Source organism: Cervus canadensis, chromosome 8 (genome assembly GCF_019320065.1).
Source record: "Cervus canadensis isolate Bull #8, Minnesota chromosome 8, ASM1932006v1, whole genome shotgun sequence".
Lineage (NCBI taxonomy): Eukaryota > Metazoa > Chordata > Mammalia > Artiodactyla > Cervidae > Cervus > Cervus canadensis.
Genome location: NC_057393.1, coordinates 27,354,208 through 27,379,649, shown reverse-complemented (window position 1 = coordinate 27,379,649; position 25,442 = coordinate 27,354,208). Strand labels below are relative to the sequence as shown.

At 49.7% G+C, this 25,442-nt stretch overlaps 2 protein-coding genes across 3 annotated transcripts in view; one reads left to right on the top strand and one right to left on the bottom strand.

Annotated features, from left to right (window-relative positions):
- Positions 1-12,619, top strand: part of WBP1L (WW domain binding protein 1 like) — a 59,093-nt gene extending 46,474 nt beyond the window's left edge. For both annotated transcript variants that reach the window (XM_043475548.1, XM_043475549.1), the window contains exons 3-4: positions 7,487-7,648; positions 8,949-12,619. In XM_043475548.1, coding sequence (XP_043331483.1) covers positions 7,487-7,648; positions 8,949-9,694 — 908 coding nt within the window. In that variant the 3' untranslated portion in view covers positions 9,695-12,619. The remainder of the gene's footprint in view (positions 1-7,486; positions 7,649-8,948) is intronic.
- Positions 12,620-19,240: 6,621 nt separating this feature from the next.
- LOC122446740 (steroid 17-alpha-hydroxylase/17,20 lyase) lies at positions 19,241-25,384 on the bottom strand. The gene is made up of 8 exons (XM_043477236.1): positions 24,921-25,384; positions 23,189-23,327; positions 22,736-22,965; positions 21,866-21,952; positions 21,261-21,476; positions 20,775-20,944; positions 20,169-20,272; positions 19,241-19,673 (listed from the first exon to the last, which is right to left on the bottom strand). Exons 1-8 carry the CDS (start codon positions 25,215-25,217, stop codon positions 19,387-19,389), a joined length of 1,530 nt encoding a protein of 509 aa, XP_043333171.1. The 5' UTR covers positions 25,218-25,384; the 3' UTR covers positions 19,241-19,386.
- Positions 25,385-25,442: the final 58 nt, after the last annotated feature.

Below are 25,442 nucleotides of genomic sequence, written 5' to 3'. Positions count from 1 at the left end.
AAACACAAAGTGCCAGGCAGGTGGACAGACTGTTTAAATGTTTTAAAATGCAGATAACCACAGGGTTCAAATTCTCCCTCTCACCCCTTATTAAAACAAAAGTCTAAGCTGGGCTGCCAAGAAGCCACAGAGCTGCGGTTTGTTTCTCTGGGGCCCGGCCCAGGCGGCGTCAGTTGCGGAAAGGATGGAGTTGCTGATGGCCCCCATCTCAGATTGACAGAGCCTCCTGAGGCACTGGCAAAACAGACTTAATACCCACCAGAATTGGGTCATGAATGCCAAGGCTGGAGGTGGGGTGACGGGGGCAGGGAGATGTGAGACATAGGTGTCAGCGAGGCAAGTGGTCTGGGAACCAGGCACTTCACCCCACGGGCCTAAAGAAAGCCAGGGGAAGAGCTGCACAGTGGCTAATCACTCCTCCGGTCGTGGTCAGCTGGGGAAAGGAGGAGACCAGACAGAGACTAGTCTGGCTGGGGAGGAAAGACTCACCCCCGTACAAGATGGCCCGTGCTTGCCGAGTTCTCAAGAGACAGAGACTAAAAGCCTGACTTCCTCTTTGTGCCCAGCAATGGCTTTTTGGTCAGAAGATGCCCAGTGAGCGTTGCGCCTCTCTCCGGAATTCTTTGGTTTTTGTCCTTCTTGAGGGCCTGGCCTTGGCCTGGTGTGGAGAGGAGGGAGGTCAAGTGTAGGAATGAGCCCTTTCAGTTCTCATCGGAACTGTGCTTCTGGTCACTTTGAACCCTGTTCTCTCTAATTGCCTCTGAACTCTGCCTGAGTTGTGAAAATAATGGGCTTTGGGTTATTCTTTTAGTCTTTTTCCTTTGGAAGGAAAAGATCTCAGCCAGGAAACCCTTGGCAGAGTTTTTGTCAGACAGAGTACCTTTTTAACCCATAGTTGCCTACCGGGAAGGCCTCGGGGAAAAATAAATGCCATTTCCATCAACCTTCATACCACTGCTAAGCCAGATTATCCTGTGTGCTGAGGACTGGTGTGCACACACATGCAGAGCACACTTTGCACAGACGCACAAGCACATAGACACACACAGACCTAAAACTTCAACCAGCACCCTTTTCTCCCCTGTCTTTTTAATCTCTTGTAATATAGGCCATTGTCATTAGTGGGTCTGCATCGGTTCAAGAGTGAAAGTCCTGTTTTACCACCGCCATGGTTGAGGCTTTAAGACCTGGCCTTATCATCCCATGTGTTTTTATGGCTCTTGTACTTTCAATCATCATTCAATCGTTTATTCAGCAAACTCTTATTCCAGTGGTTTCAGACTTTGGCAAGCGTCTGCGTTTCCTGGAGGACTTATTAAAGTGTGGATTTCTGGGCCCAAGTCCCAGAGTTTTTGATTTAGTAGGTCTGAGAAGACCTGAGAATTTGCAATTCTAACCCAGTTTCTACTGGATGAGGTGGCCTCTTCTGTGTTAAAGCATGTGGGGAGACAGAATCCTTGTCATCAAGAAGGGAGTCTCTAAGCAGAGAGAGGAGATAATACAACGTGCCTCACTAGTAATGCAAAGTAGAAAGTGGAGTGTGTGTGCCAGGACCACTGTGTATGTGCTAGGAGAATTTGCTTTCGCTGGACAGGATTCGGGCAGGCTGCATGGAGGTGGTAGCATTTGAGTTAGGCCTTAAAGAAAGGGTGGATAGGATTTAAACACATGGAGAAGGATAGGATGACTTCTCAGGCAGAGGAACGCCAGACACCATAGGTCAAGGCTCCATGGGAAAGAAGAGAACATGCATCACATTAACCTTTTCCCTGGGATCGTGCGGTTTACTCGGGAGACAAGGGTGCTGGTGTGCATAAAACTCTGCCGTGGGCTGGGCACCCAGTAAAGTCTGCACACACGTCAGTTCAACCTGCTCTAAGGATAACCCTGCCAGATATGCATAGCCCATTTCTCAGGACCTGGGGTGTTCAGTCACCAGTCAGTTGCAGTTGAGTCGTGGGGTCAGTGCGCCTTACACAAAGCCACCCCCTTCCAGAACTCTTAAGTGCCAGGCCAGAAGGTGGTGGGCCCAGGTCGTGGAGGGTCTCGAATGTGCAGGTTTGAGAACTCTGCATGTGGACATTAACTCAATTATCCTCACAATGACCAAGTAGGTAGAAACTGTTATTCTCCCCATTTTACAGATGAGGGAAGTCAAGGCAAAATGACCAGGGTCACAAAGCTAGGATATGAAACTTGTCCAGTCTTTCTGATGAAGTTGCAAGTCCTCTGAAGTCTTCATTTCCCAAATTCAGGCCTTTTCCACAATGGAAAAGGATCTCCTGCTAAGAGCTGTCAAGGGCTAAGGAGGATACCCACCATCCTATGGTGTAGGAGGAGAGCTAGTGGACAGTATACTTTGGCTTCCTAATGAGGAATTTCCTGCCAGTTGGGGAGTGGTGTTTTCCCAAGTTTATAGTGAACTCTGGGGCACATGACTCAGTTCCTACATTGGACTGTGATTGTTTTTAAAAACATGTTTTCCGTTTTGCTTAGCATGACAAGCGTGCCCCACAATGAGGTCACAGCTTTCAAAGGTCACTGGGGAATGTAATCTGTGGGTAGATATGTGTTTGGGGAGGAGGGCATGCTTCTGTCTTTCTCTGTGTGGCTCTTTCTTTAGGTTTTCCTTTTAAAAAACTTTCCTCCTTGTTTGTGAAAACTAGTGAAAAGATCAAAAGTTTGCACAACTCCATAGGGACTAGTCTAGATGGTATCCCTTTTAAAGCTGTGGGGACATGGCTTTGACTACAGTCCAGTAGGATCTGTTGTGTGAGGGTCAGACAAGAATGCCTTCTGTCTTCCCACATTAACTCCATCAAGTGGGACCAGTCCTTAGGTGGCTTTTCTGGACCTATGCTAATGCCCCATTATCCCACTTGGCCCTTTCTGCTCCCACATCAGTTTTCCCCTAGTTTTGATCCTTACTATTACTTTGTGATACTGTATTAGAAATGCAGAAATTGGAACTCAGTTTGAGACTTTATATCATACAAATGGTACATAGTAGGGAGAGTTTTTCTACCCATGCTACCACATGAAAAGTAAGCAACTGATGGAATTTCAGTAAACATATGAGTTTTCTGGTGCTGTTAGATATGACTGCAGTAACCCTGCCAAAGGTATGCCTTCTACTTGTCTCATTTCTTCCCCCAGTCTCCCACCCTGCCTCATTTTTCCTTTTAAAAAAAAAAAAAAAAAAGACCTCTATTTCTATTATACTTCTAGTTCAGTGGAACTTAGGCTTTTTCTGGAACAAGGATTCTCTTAAGAATCTGAAGAACATTTGCAATCTCCTCCTCCAGAAAAGCCTATAAAGGATCAGTCTGGATAGGCTGGAGGTTATGCTCAGTAATAAACAAGTCCAAACTCCTGGAGGTCCTAAAGCAACAGGTTTATTGCTCACACTCTGTGTCCATCACAGGTTGGATGGGAGCTTTGTTCCTACTTCTTTATCCTCTGGGGCCAGACTGACCCTGAAGTCAGTCTAGAATGTTATGACTTGCTATAGCAGAAGGGAATCTAACAGAGGGTCTCACATTAGCAAGAAATGTTCTGGCCTCTTAATGACATCTGTCACTTCCAGTCTCAATTGGTTAGTTAGAAGTAGCCCCAGAATGTCACCTAATCATAAGGGGGTCAGAAATTCAAGCCTACCCACATGCCAGGAAGGGGGAGAACCAGAAATATTTGGCCAACATGAAAACCATGAAAAAAATCTCTGCTATAATAGCTAAGAATTTTTGCCTTAGATCATATATAGTGCAGCACTAAGGTTTAAAGTTAATTTACCTGTAGCTAAGAAACAACTGGAAAAGTGACAGGAGGCAAAAAGTAGAGTTAGGTGCTGATTATCTCATGGGAGAATGTACTTTTAAAATTATGAAGTAACACAGAAGCATAAAGGATTGTGATATGATGCTGGGCAAGTTAATATAGGTAATATAAAAAAGTGGTTAGCCCAGAATCTTTTAGACTTGACTCTAAAATATTCCCTGGTGGCTCAGAGGGTAAAGCGTCTGCCTGTAATGTGGGAGACCCCCGGGTTCAGTCCCTGAGTTGGGAAGGTCCCCTGAAGAAGGAAATGGCAACTCACTCCAGTATTCTTGCCTGGAGAATCCCATGAACGGAGGAGCCTGGTAGGCTACAGTCCACAGGGTCGCAAAGAGTCAGACATGACTGAGCGACTTCAGTTTCTTTCTTTCTTTTTCTAAAATGTTCTCAGAGACAGGCCCTTCAGCATGCTTGCTTATGCTGCCTCCCTTGGGTGTGACCTTACCCTAACCCTGCAAGGCTGGGAGCTGACCGGACCGTAGAGGCAGGAGATGTCACAGGGCAGCAGTGGGAAGCCACTTCACTCCCAGGGCTCCTTTCCGGCCTCAAAACCTTCCCCGAGGGCTCCACTAACAGGACCCAGTCAGCCAGCATTGAAACGAGAGAAGTGTAGGTTAAATTAAGCAGATGTCCGCTGTGACTCTGGGAAGAACCACAAGGGAGACTTCGGACTTAAACTTATGTCTGTGTTCTCTGGTTAGGAAGGAGGTTTTTTTTGTCTGCCTATGGGAAAAGGGGGAAAGATCCTCTCCTCATTGTCCTCCGCCTGTTCTGTCACCAGACCTCGGCAGAAGTTTCTGTTGAACTGTGACATGTGCTAAAAGCAGCAAGGTGTCACGCAGTGGTGTTGCCAGCCTGCCAGGGCTGGAAGGCAGTACTGCTGTCCTGTCTTACCCCGTAGGGGTGGCCCTGTGGGTAGATTCAGAGAGGACACCCCTGGGGGACAGAAAGAAACACCCTTGGTGTTGCCAGAGGCCACACCCTAAATTTCAGTGGGCTCTTTCAAAATATTGTGTTCTGGTACAAACAGGAAAAAAAATCAGGGGTTTATTCATTTGTAATTGTTTACCAGGGGGCTTTTTTTTTTTTTTAATATTCATTCTGATAAGAGATATAGAAATACTTAACATTCTAAACACAAACTTATAGTTACAGAGCAGATGATTAAAAAAAATATGTAACATTTGTAATGGAAAAAATTGAAGTTCCTCAGAAATAGGGAGCAAATGAAAAATAATATAATCTAGTCTCATTTAATAAAAACGCACCTTAAAATTATTCCTCAGATTTATTTTAATTGAGAAAAAGTATTTTTTTTCCCAAAGAAGTACATGTTCATCTTAGAAAATTCAGGAATTGCAGATAAGCAAAAAATAAGAACTGGTAACAGAAAATCCTATTGCCCAGGAATAATCTCATGATTAACTTCCTGATCATCCCTCTGGATATTTATACTTTTTTTTAAGCAAAAGTTGGGGTCCTATTTTATGCTGTTTTGTAATTGCTTTTTTTCCCATTTAGTATTTGAAATGTCTTATTATGTCAAAAATAGTATTCTGTGGATAATTTTTTAATGATTCATATCATTTTCATTGTATGAAGACATTCCCAGAGGAATTTTTATTTATTTATTTATTTTTAAAATTTTTAAACCTATTCTTCAGTATCATCAGAGAGTTCACAGTGGAGAAAAACCTTATGAGTGCAGTGAATGTGGGAAATCTTTTACTGCTAGCTCTAGCCTTTGGTATCACCAGAGAGTTCACAGTGGAGAAAAACCTTATGAGTGCAGTAAATGTGGGAAATCTTTTACTGCTAGCTGTGGCCTTCAGTGTCATCAGAGAGTTCACCATTGAGAAAAACCTTATGAGTTCAGTGAATATGGGAAATCTTCTGCTAGCTCTGGCCTTCGGTATCATCAGAGTTCACAGTGGAGAAAGCACTTATGAGTGCAGTGAATGCAGGAAATCTTTTATTAATAAATCCAGTCATTTTGATCATCAGAGAATTCACACTGGAGAAAGGCCTTTTGAGTGCAGTGAATGAGGGAAATCTTAATAGTGGATCAGGTCTATTTGGTTATCAGAGAGTTCACACTGGAGAAGGGGCCTTATGAATGCAGCTAATGAGGAGAGCGGAGAAGGCAATGGCACCCCACTCCAGTCCTCTTGCCTGGAAAATCCCATGGACGGAGGAGCCTGGTGGGCTGCAGTCCATGGGGTTGCTAAGAGTCGGACGCGACTGAGCGACTTCACTTTCATTTTTCACTTTCATGCATTGGAGAAGGAAATGACAACCCACTTCAGTATTCTTGCCTGGAGAATCCCAGGGACGGGGGAGCCTGGTGGGCTGCTGTCTATGGGGTCGCAGAGAGTCGGACACGACTGAAGTGACTTAGCAGCAGCAGCAAACCTATTCAGAAATGTATTCATTTTTTTTTAAGCCAGAAAAAATAAAAATTAGTCACAGATATTTTTAAGTTTTAACTTACTTTGTTTCCAGTTTTATAATTTGAAAGAATAAAATAAAAATTGGGAGAAGAAATTAAAATTTCTTCTCATAATCCCACAACTTAAAGATGTCACTATTTTTGTGTTTTTCTTTCCAATCTTTTTTTCCCCTCTAATCTCTATTTATTTTTTAAAGCAAAATTGCCCATTTATTAAACAAATTAGAAGCCTTTTCTGTATACATGTGAAGATTGAAGAGGGAGTCTTATATTAGGGTTTGCCAGGATTTTATAAATATGATCAAAGAGAACATCAGTGAGAAATGAGAAGGAACAGTCCACCTGGGGAAAAGAGAGCTGTGGGCTTCTCCCCTGCTCCTCTACTCCTCTCTGGAGCCAGGAGGAAGAAGGGGAGACCACTGATACTCCCCAGTCTAAGCTAGCTGCAGGCAGAGCGAGGGAGGTGGGGGAGTGGATTGTTTGTGACGATGTGAGATGGAATTGTACCAGCTCATGTCAAGAGCAGAGGAAGTTGTTTATACTCTCCAGGGAAGTAATGGGCTGAGGCAATTAGAATTTTTCCACCTCTAACTTCCATGACTTCTGTATGATGGAGGCAAAGTGGCAGAGGAAAAAACTTTTATCAGGCAGGCCCTCCGGGGTCCTCTGCAACTGCTTGTCTGCTGAGTTGTGGGGATTCTGAGGGGCTCTTCATTCTTGGTGAGGAGCCTGGGAGCCATCATTTTGGGCCAGGGCTGGGGAGGGGAGATGGGCATCAAGAGGGGCTGAAGCATTTTCTCAGATCTCTTAAGAAAGGAAGGGCACATTTTCCTGAAAGGTAAGCATACTTAATGCCCACCAGACCTAAAATATAGGAGAACCTAGGGTGCTAGACCAACACCTCAGCACTCCTCCCCTCCCCCAAGAGCCTGGGGGCACCCCGGAGTGAGTAACCTCTTTTAGGGTCACTTTTCTTAACATTCCTGCCCTCTTCCACCCCACATATCTTTCACTCTGGTACAAACATTTATGAAAATTGAATACAGGTTCTGAATGTAACTTCCAGGCAAGGCTCAACAGTACTAGCTTCAGCGAGGTGCACACCATCCCAGAGTCTCCCTGTGCTGCGAGCGGCCCCTCCAGCTGGTGTCCCACTGGCATTCACGGTGTGCCCGCCCCTCTCTGTCTCTCCTCCCCTCCCAGGGTTCTGGCTCGTGTGGACCATCATTATCATCCTGAGCTGCTGCTGCGTCTGCCACCACCGCCGAGCCAAGCATCGCCTTCAGGCCCAGCAGCGGCAGCATGAAATCAACCTGATCGCCTACCGGGAAGCCCACAATTACTCAGCGCTGCCATTTTATTTCAGTACGTACTCCAGAAGCCACCAAACCCACTCTCAGAGGGAGTGGAGGGGCGGGGGGCGGGTAGGACACATAGACTGTGGGCCTCAGGGGTTTGCCTCTTTATGCCTAGAGCAGGGTCTCAGAAGTGGGAACAAGAGGGTGTGCACCTTGAGCACGGAGAAGCCAGGGCTGTGGATGGTAGCCCCTGGGCCGTTCCATTCCACACTGGCTAGGTTCTCACTGCATCTCTGCTCCTTTAGATTTTTGTTCGGCAGGTTGTTGAATGGTGTATGTTGTGAATGAGTTGAGATATTGAGGTCAGTGGCCTTGAAATCTCCATTTTGCTTCCTGCCATGTGATATGCCTCAGCAGAGGCTGCCATAAAAAGGGCAGGAGTGGGAGGTGATATTGGGATTTCCTGAGAACCAAGAAACTCAGTGATTCACTGAAGGGCACACTCATCTGACTTCCCTGGAGTTCCTTCCACTAATCTCTCAAAGGATTGGTGGAGGCCCAGTGGTGCAGCCTGTCCAAAGGCATTCTGCAGTGTGTTCCACAGAATAAAATAGTTGTGAATTTGGAATTCCTCATCTAGAAGAGTTAAGTGCTTAGCACAGTGGCCGGTGTATAGTAAGTGCTCAATAAATGCTAGCAATCACTGTTATAATTAGATCATCTGTGTCTCAAAGCAGAAGATTACTCACCTGCCATATTCCTAATAAGCCTTGATGACAGGTCCCTGTGTTGGTAAGCCACCTACCTGCTCTTGGTCTGAAGCAGGATGGGGTTTGGTGTGTCTTTCCAGCCATACTAGGGTGAGAGGCAACACAGATATCCAGCCTCCCAGAGAAAGGCTCTCTTCATGATGTACATCTGGAAAATCGGGGAAGTGGGTGCAAAGTGGAAGAAAGAAGTGTCAGGATGTTTTAAGTTAGGGCCCCTAACCCTGAGGCCTAGGGGATACAGATGGCAGACACAATCTGAGCCAGAAACACAAGACTTAGGAGCATGTGGAAACAGGTCCCTTCCAGACAGAACTCTCTTGGCCATTCACCACATTTGCTGAACCTCTGCCTTAACTCCAGATGAGCAGAAGTCCTTGCCTGTGAAGCAGCTTTAGGGGCTCTCAGATTTCAAGAAGCTAGCATAGGTACTCTTAGTCTGTCCCTCTTTCTCTGCAAAGTCGCTCACAGCCCTTTGTCCTGCCTGCACCTGAGAGTCGTCACTTGGTGGATATTCTGGGGGTGGGATGTGTGAGCCTGCAGTCTGTCCTGTAACAATTGCCAGTGCAGTAATTTCTCCTCCCTACCTCCCCGTTTTAGGGTTTTTGCCAAACTATTTACTACCTCCTTATGAGGAAGTGGTGAACCGACCTCCAACTCCTCCCCCACCATACAGTGCCTTCCAGCTCCAGCAGCAGCAGCAGCAGCTACCTGCACCGTGTGGCTCTGCAGGCAGCAGCCCCCCAGGCACCGACCCCACCAGGGGCTCCCAGGGGGCGCAGAGCAGCCCCTTGTCCGGGCCCAGCAGAAGTAGCACGCGACCCCCAAGCATCACTGACCCTGAGCTCTCCGACGTGCCAGCAGACCCAGCAGCCACCAAAACCCCTGGCATGGAGCCCAGCGGCTCTGTGGCTGGCCTGGGGGAGGTGGACCCCACGGCCTTCCTGGACAAGGATTCCGAATGTAAGGAGGAGCTTCTGAAAGAGTACAGCTCCGAGCAGGGCAGCGCCCTCCCTGACAACAAAGACAAGACACCTGGCAGACACCGCCGCTTCACGGGTGACTCAGGCATCGAGGTGTGTGTGTGCAACCGGGGCCACCATGACGACGACCTCAAAGAGTTCAACGCGCTCATTGACGATGCTCTGGACGGGCCCCTGGACTTCTGCGACAGCTGCAACGTGCGGCCACCTGGTGACGAGGAGGAAGGTCTTTGCCAGCCCTCCGAGGAGCAGGCCCGGGAGCCCGGGCATCCACACCTGCCAAGGCCACCTGCCTGCCTGCTGCTGAACACCATCAATGAGCAGGACTCCCCAAACTCCCAGAGCAGCAGCTCCCCCAGCTAGAGCAGGTCCTGCCTACACCTGAGAACTTGGCCATGCAACCAGGGTAGGGGAGAACCATGCGAGAAGCATTAAGTAACTGTGTTCCTTCCCCCCTACCCCGTGCTCCTGCATTTTCCTGCATCTCCAGGTACAGTTTGGGGTGTGGGTGGCTTGCCCCCCGACAGAAGCACAGTGCCGTGGAGGGCTGAGAAGTTATCCTGTGACTCATTCCTCATACCCCACCCCATTCCCCTTTACCTCTTTTAAAGTCACATCTCACTACCTGCTTGGGTCAGAGAGATGTGTGTTCAGAAGCCCCCAAGGAGGGGATGAGACCGTGCCCTGAGGTGACTCTTGGTGATGGAATGGATGTGCTTTCCGGTGTTGGTTTATGAGAACCTTGCTGCATCTCTGTCCAGAAGAGGTGGCTGGTCTCAGCCCTGGATGAAGAAGGAAGCTCTCAGAGGCCCAGGGATTGTTGCCCCTTGCTACCAGCATCTGTGGTGCCAGAATTGTGTTCTGCTGTGGTGGGGAGGAGAGGTGACTGGCAGTGTGGTGGGCTGGTAAGGGACTTGTGCTCTCAAATTCCAGGTGACGAGCTCGCAGTGGTGCCAGGGTGTACTGGAGGGGCCCCTCCCTTCCCAGCAGGGTCTGGCTGGCCTCAGGCTGGAAAATTACATACCTGCCTTTGGTTTTGTTTTGTTTTTTTAAAGAAAAAACAACAACAAAAGCAAGCTGAAAACAACAACTTGACCAGTGGGCAGGCAAGAATTCTGTTTTGGAAAAGGGAAGTTTGTGTCTTTTTCTCAACTTGGCCTTCAAAGAGCCTGGCTATAGTTGAGCCAGGAGATACATAATGTGCAGGCTTGGGTGGAGACTGTCTCTGGAACTCCTGTGGGTGAGCAGGAGGCCCTGCAGTGTGGCAGCGGATGGAGGTGCAACTTCCCATTGTCTCTGCCCTTTGATCTGCGCCAACGGGTGACCAGTGCCCTCCTCCCGTCCCAGACACACATCTGCCGGCCTTCACGTCTCACTGTTCTCTACGAACAAATGAGGCTGTGGGTCCTGAGAAAGGGCAGGCCCACAGTCTGGCTCTCACACAGTATTTTCTCTTGATTCTGAATAAGTTGTTTTGTTTATTTGTTTTTTCAAACTGACCACTTGGAAAAAAAATGCCTTGGTTATCTGTGGTTTTCATGCCCTTTGCCTGCTCTGCACCGCCCCTTGAGTGGGGTATCTAATTTTTGTAGCCTATGTAAAGAGTCTCAGTGGCCCAGATAGGAGGGTGGAGGCAGCCCTCCTGAAGGACCACAGGATCCTTAATTCCTGTAGTTTTGCTTCAGAAACCAGGTGAGCTTTGATAGGAATAATCTGAATGGAGAAAGCAAACTGCCGAAACTAACATTCCCTGCCCAGCCCTGTTCACATGAATAGCTTGGTTCTTCCCCCACTCTTGAATGATGATATTCAGAGTAGGCGTTGACGTTTTGGTTAAGAAAGGAAGGTATATATCTGTATATATATATATGAATACACACGTATCCATGTGTATGTGTATATATATGTATATGTATATAAACACATACACACAAAATAGACAAATCTGAGGCTGTGAGGTGAACAAGTGTCTGCATTTGGAGTCCACAAAACCAAAATCCATGTTGAACAAGTGCAGTCTGTATACGATGACTTTTCCAGTAACCTGTGTGTGTCTGTCCATTGTGTGTGAGCCCCCAGCCCTGTTTTCCTGTGAATATACTTTGAACGGCAGCCACTCTGCTCACATTACCATGCGTTCGGAGCAGGCGCAGCCCTCTCAAGGTAATTTATTTTACACATTTACTGTTTACTGAGCAAATGTCTGACTGTGCACTCGGGTGTACTCAGCAGTGCTGTTGACGGCAGTCCCCACTTTTGCCAGAGATACTGTGCTCCGAGTAGAGGTTTTACTCTACCCCTCACTGCAATTTGCACATTGCTCCATGGACATGCGGAGGCCTGTGTCCTGTTCCCCGTAAGCGGAAAGTGCTCTGAACCTGTCCGCTTTCCCCGGCTGCTCCTAGCCCTCGGCATCGGCCCCCAGGGGGGTCCAGACCCCTTCAGGACAGAGGGCCAAGGTGGAACCTCAGACTGAAGCTTGACTGGATCTTCAGGGTCAAGCTCAGACTGCCTTTGGCCCAGGCATCGGCCCTACCCAGAATTGCCAGGAGGCTTTGACGGCCACCACAGTGCCATAGGGCTTACCTCCCTCTGCTGAGGTCCAGCACATGGCCGACATGTGGCCAGAGCAGGCAGGCGTGTGCCTGCAGCCCCCCTCAGATGCCTTTCCTGACGCCTTTTTTTTTTCATCCCAAACAACTCACTGAAGTGTCTCAAAGGCTATCAAGTTTTACCAAAATGAACCCTGTTTGAGTTAACTGGTCAAAGGGGTGGATTCTGGCCCTCTGAAGATTCCTTCTCCAGTCAGATTGGGGAACTGGTGTGCAGGTTTACTGCTGGGTTCACTGCAGTGTCTGACCCTAAAGGCACGAGAAGAAGAGAACGAAAATGTGGCAGGTGGAGCTGGACTCAAGTCCTGTGTCACCGCCTGGCCCCTGCTGCCTGAGGCTGCCCTGCACATGGACGCACGGGAGTAGGGAGCTGAAGGACCCTTGAGGGGCCGGGGAGATGGAGGGAGCCTGGTATTCCAGGCAAGTGAGAAGAAAGGGATGGGTCAAGGGTTTGGTGCTACAGTCGGAAGATTTGCAACTGCTAACACATTCCTGTGTGAGGCACATCACCCTTTGTCAGTTATTGTGAATATGTGTATTTTAAGCAATAAGATTCAGCTGGTCAGACTTTTCTGGGCAGTCTCGGTGACGCATTTCCTGTGCTGTGATTGTTCTGAAGACAGAGTGGCTCTAACCACTGTGAGAAGCCCAAATAAAATCCATCCCCAAAACCTGATTACGCTTTTTCCTTGCAATGTTTGTTCCTTTTTCCTCCTCCCCTTGAGATTCCTCACCTTCTCCACATAGAGGCCAAGAGACATCACAGCCGTCAGGACAGGCAGCTGGGCTGAGGTTGCTGAGGGCACTTTCTGTCCTGAGGACTTCCCCTCAGACCCCTTTCTCTGCCAAGAGGATATTTCTGAGTTCTTCATAAAGTCCTACAAACAGGTTAAAAGCAGACCCCCCCTAAAAGCAGAAACACATTTTGTTAGAGAGTACATAGCTAAGACATGATATTTAAAGGAAGCAAACTCTTCTGGGGAACTCTTGTATTGGTACGGTAGAGTTGTGGGTGGGTGCTTGGCCTCGGAATTTAATACACAAGATGCAGCATGGAGTCCCTATTTTGTGCTCAGCACTGTACTGGATCCTGAGGAGAATGTGAAAGAAATGTGTAAGACAAGGCCCCTCCTTCTAGAGGTTCAGTTACAGTGGAGAGGACGAAGCAAACTCATGTGAAATAGCTAACCAGCAATGTGAGGGCAGTTGAGAGGAAGTGGGCACTACAGATTCAGAGAAGCTTGAGGAGCATGGGGGTAGTTCAGGGCTTCCATTCCAGGCAGGGACCACAGAACTGATTTTCAGGTGTCTGGGAGCCACTGGTATGCCAACATGTGCCATAATGGGCCCATGAGCCTTCCCTCAGACTTAATTGTCACTTTACCCTCTGCTTAAGACTGTCCTCCTAGCACTTTGAGTCAATGGTATTAAAGTCCCTTCTCCAAAACTGGGAAGGAACAGCCTTCTGCCTCTACCCAGAAAGAGGGGAACACCCTCACCCAGTGAGACTTCTCTGGGCCACATGCAGGTGGGCAAAGCAGGATAATGAGTACCCACAGAACCCTCCCGTGAGGTCTTGCCTCCCCAGGTGGAGTGATGGGCCAGTAGGGTATGCTGACAGAGAGCATTGTCTTTTCTAGCCCCTGGGTTTGCCCAGCAGTCAGCCCGGTGGTTTCTGAGAGTGCAGGAATGCCAGGCATGCTCCTGGCCCCATCTGACCCTGGGCCAGAGGATGCAGCCCTGGCCCTTCAGTGACTCTGGTGGGATGGTTGCTGCCTAGTTCCTTCTAAACTGTTGGGCTCCTCTAGGTAACCTCAGGGGAGCCATGTTAGCATCTAGGGACAGTTATGTTCTAAAGGCACAGGAAGGAACTGGCAGAGTACATCATTCTTAGCTTCTTAAGCTAAGGTCTGAATGGTACAAAAACAAAATGGTACAGCTATTGCAGGTTGCATACCAGAGGCTGTTCGTCTACTCTTACTGCCCAGGTCATTAGCGACCCCCTCACAGGACCCCAGGCTCCTGGGTCACTGAGTTCCTGATTTATCAAATGAGGTGCAGCATTTGCTGTCTTTACCATCCCTGGTGACCAAGTTCAGGTGGAGACCATACCAGTGCCTTGAAAGCACAAAACAGTAGATTTGATGAACAAGAATTTCAAGAAACACCCCCTGTTGTCCAGTTTGCTATATTTTCAGCCAGGGGGCAAAAATCAAGGTTTAGCTCAGGAGAAGGAGCAGGAAGTGGGTTTGGCTGACTGTTGAAACCTGCTGGAAACCTGGTTTTCATTGGAAAGGGCCTTGGGTCTTGTTCATTTCATTGGAAAAGGCTGTGGGAGATGTTTGGGATACAGTTCCCAGCTGGGACAGGCGACTGGCCTTAAGAGCTGAGCACTTCCGAGCACCTACCATGTGCTAGGCATTGGGGATGCCTTAGACCTGGCTTCTCTTTAGAAGAGCTAATAATAGTCTAGCAAGGGAGAAGGGCACATGAACAGTTTTAGCAGTACATGGTAAGTACCATGAAACGTGTACACAGGATGCTGTAGAGGAGAATGTAGCCCACCTGAGGGTTCAGGGCAGCCTTCCTGGATCTGGGACCTCTAAACTGAGCTTGCCAAGTGAAGAAAGGTGGAAGGGCAATTCCAGGCAATCAGTCTGCAGATTATTGAATGCCAACTGTATGCCAGGTGCTGAAAAGCACAAAATTAATGTGGGAAACTTAAAACAGGAGAATGTGGTGTCATGTCTAAAACTGAGCAGTTTCATCCCTCTAGGTAATTGCCTTCTGGAAAGTGACAGGAGATGAAACTGGAGAGGTAAGCTGGTAATAAAAAGATTTTAATGTGTCCTTATTTATTGACTTTATTAACACCAGGTCTTTAGCATAAGCATCTTACCTATATTTTCTTATTTTAGCCTCAAAGCAGCCCTCTGAAGTATGGGCTATTAATTATTCCTGCTTTATTAATTGGGATGAAGCATTCAGAGGAGTTAATTAACTGGTCCAAGATCACACAGCTGGTGGAGTTGTGGTAGAGTCAGGATTAAAACACATCTGTTGATTGCCAAAGGACTGCTTAACTAGTTGGCCAGAGAGTGAAGAGTTGTATCGTTTGGGCTCACAAGCCACGTGAACTTTTTCTTTTCAAAGGTGAGAGGGAATCAGAGAAGGATGTGTTGAGCAGGGGAGTAAGATGGTAGCAATTGAATCAGACATGGCTTCCTCTGGAGCTACTTTATTCCCTCTTCCTCTCCCCTTGCCTCATTATAAGCCCCCACAGAGGCCCCACACCCAGCCAGCTTTCACCTACCAGAGCCCCTCAGTGCTGAAATGGCAGGTGGTTCAGTAACCCCTTGGAAACACTGTAAAATATTCAGGAGTTATTTGGACCTTCTTTGTGTCTCTTCCTTGCAAGAGTGTTTCGCTCTTCCTCAGAGATTAAAAACAACAACAACAACAACTTTGTGGCAGTTGAGAGGGAGAAGAGGATTTTTGTTTGAGCTAAAATTTCTCCTTCTGTATCAGCCTGCTCCTCGCCACAATTTAACCTTCCCTTGAGCATCTTCTCACTAAGGAGTCTCAAGAAACAATACCACTGGAAAATGTTACAGAACATCCTGGTGTTGGAACTGTGAAAAGTTGTCTTTGGGGTCTCCACCCACTTCCCACCTGCCAACCTGCCCTGGCTCCAGCAGAAAAGGGGGCAGTGGGCAAGGCCATCTGGAGCTGCAAGAGGGGGGCCTCCTGTGGTCCTGTCCTGCAGACAGACCCATCTGGATACCTGCTCCCCTCCCTGACCAAGCTGGTAGCCTTTGGGAGGTTTGTGTAAAACCCTTAGAGAAGGTCTGATTTGGTGGGTCTGGACATAGGCACTGAAAATAAAACCAGAATCTATTAAGCACTGAACAGGAAATGGAGATTCCTATTTGGTCCTTAGCAAAGGACCTTTGGTCCTCTGAGGTTGGTGGTGCTATTTCTACACACCCATATTACAGGTGAGAACACAGAGGTTCAGAAAGGCCTAATCAGTGGCCTGTGCTCACTGGTCCATAAATGACGACTCTGAGAGAACTTGCTCCTGCAGCCTGACCTCTTTTACCTTTTGTAACTTCTAACAGTGTGAACCTCTCTTCTCACACAGCCCTTTCTGCTTTTCTTCCTCACCAGAACCTCAGATAATGGCAGCAGGTGGTAAATTACCCCACTTTCCCAACGAGAAGTCAACAGTGAGCCTAACAGTGAGAGCCTGAGATCCCTGGGGACCAGAACCCGGGGCCGCCTCCTGCAGGCCTTCCCCCACCCCTCTGGAGCCTCTGTGATTAGATTCCTGTCCTGAGATGTGTGTTTGTCCCCACAAGCGTCTCGCTGGAGAGAGGGCTCTTCATATGCTGCAGGTTTAGTGGCCACCAGAGGCCGACCAGAACATTCACACACTCACCCACCCACACCCCACTAGGTTACCAGTGAGGGGCTCTTCTCCTCCCCTCAGAACGGGGACTTTGGGGAACCACTCTTCTGATGACAGGGACAACCTGTTTCCCCTGCTCTTACAACTCCTAAGAACTGATCATTAAATTTTCAGGAGTTTATGAGCTATTTAATCACAAAACTTATATAAGCTTGCAATTGAGTAAATTATATGTAAAACAAAGGTAATAATAAATATACAAAACTGATCATTTCCTAGTTATTTTACTACATTGCTATTATCAGTGCCCTTGAGGTATATGTCTATGTAGGGTGAGAATATTGTATAATGGTATTAACTGTGTAATATAATGACAAATAGTATGTTATGCTACTGGGAGTCTCTTCCCCAGCTCCTGTGTGACATTATATTGGTGGCTTGAAATTGGTCATGATGGGAATGTTCACACCACAGTGAAAAATCAGGGCTGTTCCCTCCCACCAGCACCAGATAACGAGTTGTTCAATGTTTATTTGCCATCACACCACTACTCTGGTTAAGGGCAGCCTGAGGCTGAAAAGGTGGCTGTATGGTCTTGATGAAGACCGAGCTTTGCCAAAGATCTGGATTTCCTTCTGCATAAGGAGTTAGGGTTCTTTTATCACCAGACCAATTAGTTGAGTGATGTAGAGAATCTGACTCATTGCTCTTGTGTGTCTAACCTTCTGCTTGTCAGGTTGTCATTCAGCCAAAAGAACACAAGAGGGCTCAGTCTTGAATTCCAGAGATGCTGGGACAGACAGTGTCCCTGGCGGTCACACCCGTTTGCAGCCCACGCAGGCGTTCAGATGCACACGTGATTCCACACCAAGGAAAGGAAGCTGAGCACTAAAAGGATTTAGGTCAGTGGAAAATGGCCTTCCAGGCAGGGGAAGGGCAGTTTGGGCAGGTGTCAGAAGTCACTTACGGAAAGGACACTCAACTGTACTCTCTCTCCCCAGCCAGACAGCCAAGCCCTTCTGCACAGATGCAGAAGACCTGTGGGGAGAGCGTGCTGGCTACTCATTCCACATCACTGAAATATTCCGGGTTCTTGCCCCAGCCCTGCAGCTGAGTCGCTGGGTGATTTAGGGCACGTTATCGCCCCACACGCCTGCCCCCTTGGCCCTCAGGTTTCTCCCCTTCACCTCTCATTTTATGGCCAGACAATGGTCTGAATCAGTAGCTGGGGAGTGGTTGATTCCATCCCAGTTACACTTGCCCACTTCTTCTAAAGGGGATGTTGTTCCTTTCAGAGTCTGAGCAGATTGGAGCACTTCCCTCCTCCAGCTGGGCCGCTCTCCACTCTCTGAGCCAAGGGCTGCTCAGCTCTGGACCAGCGACCAGCCGGCGGGGTCAAGGAACCCGGGAGAAGCAGGGGGCCACCTCCAGTTTAACCCCTTTCTCCTCAGCTCGCGGTGGTGTCATCTCTCTCGGCTCCTGTGCTGGGGGCTGAGTCAGCCTCAGCTGCCCACTGACTCCTCTGGGCTCTTTAGCAAGGCCTCAGGGTCATGGGCCAGAGAAGGCCAGGACTGAGTTGGGAAACAGGAGTCAGGTACCCCTGGATTAGCAAAGCTCTTTGAAGGAAGAAGATGCTGCTGTGATGGAAAGCCATGACCCTCCCTCCTTGTGGGGCTCCCTTGATTTCCTCTGTCTGGAACTTGGCCAGAGGGTCTCAGGCTTGTCCTCCCAGCCGGTCCAGAGCCCTTCTCCAGTCAGGACTGGGTCGCTGATGATCTGACCCTGGTCTGGCTGGCGCCAGGGAGCTGTGGTTGGGGCCTCTCTCTAGGCTAGAGAGCAAGGGCCAGTTTCTCCCAGGGCATCTCAGGACATCGTTTGCTTGCGGACTGGCCAGCAGCCAAGGTTTAAAGATGCTGGATTTAGGGTTTGAAGAAGGTTCTGTTTTCTAGTAAGGCATTTACAGGCTTCCTGGGGTTTGGGGGTGGGGAGTGGGGACAGAGCCTCAGTGTTTTAGCAGAAGGCTGCTGTGGAAGCCCTTCCCTGGTGGTGGTTACTCCAGCACAGAACAAGGAAAAGGAGACCTATCAGTCTTTGGGGACCAAGACAGAAGGAGGAGTAGTGGTGGGTTGAGTTTGTGGATTACAGACAACTCCTCCAAAGACAAACCTTTGAGGTACACACAGCAATGACTGGATCAAAGCCAACATGACCTGCTGCTCTAATTTCAAAGTGTAAACTTAATCCCACTACTTCTTGCCATCTCCCCTGCCATCCCCAGGGTGTAAACCACCATCGTTTTGCTCTCAGGGACCAGCACAACCTCCTCCACCAGTCCCAACTCTCATCTCTCTGCAGACCAGTTTCCACTTGGATGAACTTTAAAAAATATGAACCAGACATTTCCACTTAAATGTATAAACCCTCCTATGACTTCCTCTCATACCTGGACTAGAAACCGGAACTCCTTCCTGCTACTTAGAGACACTCTGTGGGACCTGGTCCTGCCTGCAGTCCCTTCATCAGCGACCATTCTTCCCCTCATTGGCATTGCTCTAGACAGAGTGGCCTCTCCGACAATGAGAGCCTTTTCCATGCGGCTCCCACAGCGTGGGGCACCTCCCCCTAGTTCATGCCTCCCCCAACCTTTCATTCACAATGGCCACCCCTACCTTGACCATTCACCTCACATCATAGGCACCCAGTATAATTGACTCCAAAGCACTTATGAGTTTCTGAAATGTTCATTTGTCAGCCCTCATTAGAATTTTAAGTTTCATGAGGCCAAGGAGCCTGAGGGTCCAAGAGAGTGAGTGGCACATAGTAGGTATTCAATAAAATACTTGTTGAAAGAAATGAGTGAACAAATGAATGAGCTGCTCAGGGAACTTTGGAGAAAAAACTGTTTTATGCGCATCCCTGCCAGGGCTGCAGGCTGGGAAAGAAGGCAGAGTGGGCGGGGAGGAAGAAGGAGTGGTGGGAGAGGGTGGGGGAGCTCCTCTAATTCTGTGGGGTGGGGGTCACATAGGGTGGAGTCATGAGGTGCTACCCTCAGCCTGGGCTTCCTTCCAGGCCTGGCGCACCTCGATCTTCACCTTGAAAGGTTTGATCTGCAAGACGAGACTGGCATTGCCCTCCAGACAGGGTAGCTTCCCATCATCCGGGATCTCCAGGTTGAACCTCTGCAGCAGCCGGGACATGAAGAGGAAGAGCTCCTGGCGGGCTAGCATCTCACCTACGCAGGAGCGGGGTCCTGCTCCAAAGGGCAAGTAGCTTAACGATGGCGAGATGAGTTGCGTCCCCGTGGGGTCCAGGAAGCGCTCTGCGGACATGGGGAGGCATCAGCTGGTAGCCAGGGCCCGTGTCAGTAGAGTAGGGGGAGCACAAGGCCCTGCCTGGGGAGCCCCAGTCTGAGAAGGTGGACAGCCTTCTTTGGGGGGCAATCTTAGGAGAGATAAATGTCCTGCTCTCAGGTAGCCCTTAATCACACAGAGAAGATGGAATATTCAGGAAGGATGAAAAGTGTATTAAACAGGTGAAAATGGCACCATCCAAGAGGAGAGGGGGCTGACTTCACAGGAGACATATGCCTGTAGGTCTTCTTAGGAGAGGAGGCTTGAGTTGGTGGAAGGAGAATGGGAAACCCAGCTGTGAAGAATCTGGGTAAGTGTAGGGTAGGCTGGGGGTGTCAACAGGTCCATGTAGTGGGAGTCAGGAGTCTTCTAGTAGGAAGCCTGGCAGAAGGGAAGCAATGCTGGAGAGGTGGGCACAGAGCGGGCGGCATGGCCTGGGAGGGAAGGACAGAAGAGGGACTCACCGGGCATGAACAGGTTGGGCTGGTGCCACTCCTTCTCGTTGTGATGCAGTGCCCACAGGTTGACCACAACGTCTGTGCCCTTGTCAATGGTAAAGTCGCCAATGCTGCCCCAGAGAGGGAGAGGAAAAGAGGGTCTGGAGTATTGTCCTTCCCCACCTGCTCTGCCCCAAGGCTGCGTGGTCCCTACCCTGGGGAAAAGAGTCCTTGGCTCCCTCATGCCCACTCCCGCATCTTCTCCTCAGCTTCTGCCAGAATGAATTTGAATGCCGCACTCTATTCCCGACTAGCACTTAGGATCAACACTGTGGGTCTGTTAGGGTCTTGGGTGTGCATACTGAGCTGGTGCGTGTGAGCGTGAGTGTGTGTGTGTGTGTGTGCGGCTTTTGGATTGGGTCGGAGCACGAGTCTCCCAGGCAGCAGGCAGCTTCTGAGGGAGGTCAGGTCGATGGGTCGGTGGGTGTCAGTGGGTATAGACACACTCGTCAGGAGGGTCGTGGGTAGGATGATCGGTTGTCAGTGATTGACTGTAGGTTCACCAGCCAGCTGGAGGGGTCAGATCCTGGAGGGGGGACCAGGTGGGTGGATGTCCTGGGAGGGATGGCACACCTGGAGTCAATGATAGCTTTGTGGGGGATCAGCGTTGGGGCCACAGGGCGGATTCGGAGCACCTCTCGGATGGTCGCCTCCAGCAGGACAAGGCGGTTCCGGTCACTGATGTTTGGGGTGCGACTGAAACCTATATTCTGGTCAATGTCATCCTGGATCCTCTTCTTCAACTGAGGGCCAGAACAGGGTGGATGTTACCTGGGTGTATCAGCCTAGGAGAAGCAAGGGCTTAGAAGAATCCTACTGTTACATCCAAAAGGGCCCAGACCCAGCCCAGCGGTGGCTCTGCAACCCCAGCTTTGCTTGCAGAAGATGGGGCAGCTCCGCCCAAGGACCAGAGCCAACCACTGCTTGGGCAAAGGGGGCAACAGCCCAGTCATCCTGCAAAGAAATCCCAGGGGTATTGCCTCTCCCTTTCTCTGGAGCAGAGGTGAGTGTGTCTGGGGTCAAGAGTGCTTGGGAAAGCTCGGGTAGAGAGAAACTCACTGAAGGATGGTGTAGCAGGTAGGCCACGATCCACTTTATCACAGAGGTGCTGGTCTCCACACCAGCCCCGAAGATGTCCCCTATGGTAGCGAGCATGTGTCTATTTGAAAGCAGCTTTGAATCCTGGTCTGGGCCAGCATTGTTATTGTCTGCATTCACCTTGGCTTGGATCAGTATGTGCAGCAAGTTAGTGATGGAGTCACTGCTGAAGTTCTCCTGGTTGGGGGAGATTGGGAGATTATGATGAGGAAGGAGCCCCATCTGCAAGCCCTGCCATACTCTCACCCAGACTGTAGACACAAAGGCTCCTCCCACTTGGAAATGAGGGAGTGGAGTGAGGCTAGTCAGGACCCATGAACTTGAGGAAGTGGAGAAAACACTGGGCCCTCTTTAAATTTGCGGGGTGGATGGGTCCCTTCCAGGATCCTCTTCAGTTCCTCACTTCTCTATTCCTATTTATTAGTTAAGTCAGTTTTTATTGAGCACCTACTACATGCCAGACTCTCTGCTAGGTGCTGGAGATCCTACACTGTCCAAAATGGACCCAACCCTGCTCTCCTGCCGCTTTCCACCTAACTCGTCCTCTCTTCTGCCCTATCACCTACCTGACATTTTTCAAGGATTTCATTCAGCAATTCATTTCGCGTTTGAACACAACCCTTCATCTTTTCCATAGCTTTGCTGGGGAAAATCTGCAAAGTGGAAATGTTAGATTCTACCTGTCCGTCCCTGGCAAGTTCCCACTCTAACCCCAACCTTCAGCCAGAATGGAAGGCAGCATAGGGACCCAGAATGGGGCCATCAGTGACAACCAGGACAATTCCAAACAAGGGAGAAAGGAGTCACCTCCACTTCCCCTTCCCCCTTCAGTCAAACATCTAGCGCTGACTGAGACTTTACTCAGTAGTAACACAGACTTGAGTCTCAAGCCGTGATTAAGTTCCTTAACTTTTTGAAGCCTGTATTTCATCTGCATGGGGATAATAAAGCCCACTTCCAAAGGGAACGCATGATGAATGCCTGTGGAGCTTTGGTACTGGCACATGGCATTTCCCAGTTGCTCAGCGGGTAAAGACTCTGCCTGCAATGCAGGAGACGTGGGCTCAATCCCTGGGTTGGGAAGATGCCCTGTAGAAGGAAATTGGCAACCCACTCCAGTGTTCTTGCCTGGGAGATCCCATGGACAGAGGAGTCACGCTGGTAACAGTTCGTGGGGTCGCAAGAGTCAGACACGACTGAGTGACTAAACAATACCACCTAAAACATTATCATCAGTATTAAAATGCATATGTTAGAAGCTAAACCTATTTCTGTAGAGAACCAGCAAGGTCTTGAAGAGTGAGAGGAGGTAGAGGTCACTGTGATTGAGGTAGTCAGAAAAAAATGTGGGTCTGGAGTGAACTGTAAGAGGAAAGAACTGGGGATGCTGTCAGGGTCTGCTGAGGTCTGCCCATAGGGCCTCTCCACATCCTCACCTTCAGCACAGGGAATATGTCTAAGAGAAGTTCCTTGCTCAGAACCTCCAGGATGCCACCACTGGCATTTTGTATGGCCTTCAGGGCAGGATCCTCATTCTTGAAGGAGAAGTTGAAGCAGATAAAGCTGATTATGTTGGTCACCGCCAGAGAGAGAGGCTCGGACAGATCTATGGATTCTCCATGCTGGGTGGCCAGGAAATCACACAGCACATTGGCTTCCTGATTAACTGAGGGGAGAGAGGGGTGTAAGGGTGGGCATTGAGCCATCCCTTCACCCCCGTCTCCACCAGTTCCATCTTAATCTAAGACAGAGAGCAGATGGCCAGTAGATGGCAGCGGTAGCCAAGAAAATGTGGAAAGGAGGTACCCAGCGGGGTGGTGGAGGGGAGAACCCTCCCCCTCCCCAACCCTCTTCAAGCTCCTGCAGCCCAGGGCCAGCCAGGCACTCACTGATCTTCTCTAACTTCAGGCTGCCATCCTTGAACAGGGCAAAGGCATTCAGTGCCAGCTTCCGATGCAGCTGCCAGTGGGCACCATGGTCGGCAAAGGCAATGCCCTTTTGGTTGTCTGACAGGATGTCTAGAGTGGCCTTTGGAAAGCAGGAAAGGACATAGGACATAGGACTCAGACCCCATCCACCCACCCTCACCGAGAGGAGTGAGGCTGGTACCTGTCGTGCAGCCTCCTTGTAGAGTTCCCTGCTTCACTCCACCCTGACTGCAGGGCCTTGCTAGGACAGAACCTACGGCCTAACACTCCCAGTTCCAACGGAGAGACAGAGTAAGGAGAAAGAAAGAACCCCGAATTAGATTTTCAGAGCAATGACAGGGTGAGGCAGCTGTGATGGGATGGACTCTCCAAACTTGTAGGAGCAGAGATTGAGGACACACCAGGCCCCTGGCCTTCCCTGGGTCCTCTGGGGATGGGGGCTGCTAAAGGCACAGCAGCTGAGCCCCCTTTAGTTCCCCCTTCCATTGCCAGCTGTGTGCCCACCACAGGGCCACATCAGAAGAGCGCACATGTCTTGTCCACCCAGCTTGGACTTGGGCCAAGCTGCTTCTGCCCAGAGGACCCCCAAAACTATACAGGTCCCCCAGACCTCCCCTCTTCTATCCCCGGATCTGCAGACCCCATCAGATTAGCAGCCTCCTTCCTTTTTGCCCTGGAGAGAAGAAGCCCAGCAGAGGTGGAAGAGGGAGGGTAGTTGGCCCACAGACCAGGCCGACTGGCCCAAGGAAAGAAGAGTCAACCCTTGGTCTGATCAAAGATGAGCAGCCAGGGGGCCTTGCCCAGGATGTTCAGGGGAGTACTCAGCAGCCAGGTGCTGTGTCGGAGCCCGGCAGTGTTCCTGGATGACTAGCTCCCACTCCCTTCTGCTCCCAGGAGCAAACAGAGAGCTCAACAGGTTGAATCTTCAGCACCCTCCGTGAAAGTGCTCGCAGAGGTCAGCTCCCCAGGGCTGGGGCAGCTTGAGGAAGCTCCAGGGAAATAGTGATCCCAGCCCTCCAAGAATCAGGGTACTTCTCCCTCATAGCTTTTTGCGGAGGACAGTAATCACTCCCAGTTTTCCGTGTGAACAGCGTTCATCAAGGCTAGTTATTGAGAACATCCAGCACTGGGCTAAATGCTTTACATACACTCTTTCAGTGAATCATGGTAGTCTAGACTCAGAGAGCTAGACTCTTGGGCTTCCCATGTGGTAAAGAACTTTCCAGCAATGGGTGAGACCTGGGTTTGATTCCTGGGTCAGGAGGATCCCCCAGAGTCGGAAATGGCAACCCACTCTAGTATGCTTGCCTGGAGAATTCTGTGGAGAGAGGAGTGTGGTGGGCTAGTCCATGGCATCGCAAAGAGTCAGTCAAGACTGAGTGGTTCACACTTTCAGTTTTTCAGCTCGGAGAGATGATGTAATGGCTCCCTGACCCCCTCAAACCACCACTCCCACCCTGTCCCACCTCCAGAGAAACCCAGAAACTAAAATCTTCCTTTAATTCTTCCTGCCTAGTTTAGAGGCTGGGTGAAGTCTGAGGGGTCGCTCCCCACCCACAGCCCCACCAGTCTGTGTTTGGAAGAATCACAGGTTGCTGGAACTGGAAGGAGCATTGCAGGCAGGCATGGCCTTGGCTGAAGAGCTCAACATGCCCAGGGGCTGGTGAGGGGAGGGATGAGAGGCATTGCTTACCACTTTGGGACGCCCAGAGAATTCCTTGCCCTTCTTGAGAAGCACCTCCCTGGCCAACTGGTGATGTCCAATCATCACAGTAGTCTTGGAACCCAAACGAAAGGAATAGATGGGGCCATATTTTTCCTGCAGCTTGAAGAAGTTCTCGTGCTGCTGGCCACGTCTGGGGAGGAACGGCAGGCTGCCCACCAGGGGCAGGGATGGGAGGCTCCTGGGGTACTTGGCATCAGAGCGCTTGGTCTTGGACCAAAATAAATAGGCCAAGGTGAGCAGAAAGACAGCCAAGAGCACCCACATTGTGTCTGGGTGGCAGCAGGCAGGACAAACAGCTGTGGAATGGCTTCAACCACCTTAGGATGCAAGAAGGCCTTTTTAAGGGCTCCCCTGACCTTTTCCTTGACTTTATGTTATTGCTCGCCTTGTGGAAGTTTATCCTGGAGCACAGCCAGGAGTCCTCTCCCAGAATGGGGAGGGGAGAGGAGGCTTCTTTTAAGAGCTGGCTCCACACCAGGGCAAACCCCT